This window comes from Perissodus microlepis, chromosome 1 (genome assembly GCF_051167445.1).
Source record: "Perissodus microlepis isolate ML-2025 ecotype Zambia chromosome 1, ASM5116744v1, whole genome shotgun sequence".
NCBI classification, from domain to species: Eukaryota; Metazoa; Chordata; class Actinopteri; order Cichliformes; family Cichlidae; genus Perissodus; species Perissodus microlepis.
In genome coordinates, this window is record NC_140461.1 from 26,700,672 (window position 1) to 26,702,972 (window position 2,301).

At 39.7% G+C, this 2,301-nt stretch overlaps 1 protein-coding gene across 1 annotated transcript; it reads right to left on the reverse strand.

The window, feature by feature from the left end:
* Nucleotides 1-233: 233 nt before the first annotated feature.
* On the reverse strand, nucleotides 234-2,301 carry LOC146393945 (cell surface A33 antigen-like). The gene is made up of 5 exons (XM_084925430.1): nucleotides 2,259-2,301; nucleotides 1,651-1,823; nucleotides 1,316-1,535; nucleotides 953-1,117; nucleotides 234-382 (listed from the first exon to the last, which is right to left on the reverse strand). The coding sequence occupies exons 1-5, from the start codon at nucleotides 2,296-2,298 to the stop codon at nucleotides 234-236; spliced, it is 747 nt and encodes a 248-aa protein (XP_084781556.1). The 5' UTR covers nucleotides 2,299-2,301.

A 2,301-nucleotide genomic window follows, 5' to 3' on the forward strand; every position in this document is an offset into this window, starting at 1 on the left:
TTACAGAACAAATATTTGAGAACACAGCAGACTTAGGCTCAACATGAAGGAACATAGCTCTGGTGTCACTACAGCTTCAGTTTTATACGGTGCCATATTTCATCTAACAATTTGATTCACAATAACACAATTTTAATAATACACAACATTATCTTTGCTACAGAAATACAGACCTAATACAGAAATAGTATTACATGTTTTTATTTATGCAAAAATGTACTAATTAAAAAAGTTCAAAGCCAACCTAAAGAAGGGCTTATTTTAGGTGGGCTGACTGACAGGGTGATGTTGCAGGTAGCAGCGTGGATCTTGTTCTCTGAGGTGCAGATGTAGTATCCTGATGTCCAGATGGAGATATCATACAGAGAAAGGATGCCTCCCTCTGAAAGACAACAAATTAGTCACAAATAATAAGTGAGTGTATAACAGCTATCATGATTTAGTTATGAACGAATTCTACAGTGCTATTGCTTGGGGAAAACATGAGCTTGGTATTCTGAACAGCGTGATCAGTAATCAGTATATGCAGGGTGCAATGCAGCAGAGTGAAGCCTCTGAGGCAAGGAAATCCTCCTTGCCTATGCCACCTTCTGTCCTTGAATCTTTTAAATGAAGTTGTCATTTAGTTATTCTTCAGTGACCAAAATGAGCACTGAGCAGGTCATCGGGCTCAATCTGTGACTCCTCCAGTCTGTGTGGTGACGTATTCTTAGGCAGATGCTGAACCTAGAGTTTTCCCTTGATCCATTCGTTAGAGTGAGAGATTGTGAAAAAATGTTAGAAATCACACAGGCATAGATAAAAGTGCTGCATGTGTGTGATTCCCAGAATGAGATTTGCAGTAAAAAGAACTTGGTCAACTGAGTAGAATAAATTGAAATAAATCTTAAAACTCTGTGTAAGCCAATCCCCGTTATGTGACATAGATTTACAGGATCAATGTGTTTCTTACTGTCAGTGGTACTGGGGTCATGGGGAACAGGGTTGTTCTTTATGTCATGACGCTCCCAGCTATAGGTGGGGGGTGGAGAACCTTCCTCGGGCACACATATCAAGCTGATATTCTGATGGTACTCTGCTGTTCCCTGGATCTTGCAGATGGGCTTAGAGGGAGCCGCTAAAAGAAAAACCCATTCTTGTTTATCCTTTCTTGGGTTAAGAATGACCCGCTTACATATTAGAGAACAGATAACAGGTAAACAATGCCTTTAAAGTGTTATATATGAATATATGATGTACAGTAGGTATGCTATATAGAAAAACAGAAACAATTAACTTCAGAAGAACATTTCTTTGAAAACAAATGAAATATTACCTAGAACCACCAAGCGTGTGGTGGCAGATATTTTGCCCTTCTTGTCACCTGGGGTATGCACACGGCACTCAAAATCTTTGTTGTCAGCTAGTGAGATGGAGGAAAGCTTCAGGTTAGCCTTTCCCTGAGTGAGGTCTAGATCCAGGGACACCCGACCTTCATAGTCAGTGTCTATGTCGGTACTGGGGGTAGGCCAATGATAGTAGGTGGCGATCACTGTCTGTTAGAAAATGACACAATTAGTGGAATAATAAAAAACACAAAGACATGTTTGCATCTCATAATTTTTATGTTTATTCTGGTAGTTTGATGTAGGTAGATGGGTAGATGCCAACCTCTTCAATGGTAGGTTGCAGACTCAAAACAGACCAGGTGATGACGACTAATGTTCGGGAGTTTATGGGACTTGTAGTTGTAAAGGAGCAGGGCAATGTGATGTTGTCACCTCTGGCATACTCATACTGCCTTTGGGGGATGGTAACATCAATGGCACTGACACCTGACAGCACTGTAATGGACATAAAAACATTCACTTATGCCATATTGGGTATGTGGTTGTTTTACATTTATAAAGACAGTAATTTGTGAAATTTTTCATGTGCAGATTCTTTGCTGGAAATGGAGGGGTTGTGAAAAAAAGAAGTTACAGCCATATGGTAACACAGATAAATTGCACACGAAAATATTAATCTGTTACAATCCCGCGTTGAATGAATGTTGTAAAGCAATCCATCTATGCTTTGAGGGAAACAGAACACATTCTTATCAACGGCTGACACAACCAAGTCTTTGTTTGCTCATTTTGTTTTGGAAAAATCACACTTTAAATAATCAATTTAGTAAATCTGTAAGTTTCAGGTAGACTCACATCTAAACAGGCTTCTCAGGCAGCTTGGTGCGGCGCAGTGGAAAAAAGCAAATGTTTGTCAGTAGAATAACTCACCCAGACAAAGAAGCATCAAAGCATAAATCCTCTCTTCCATGGC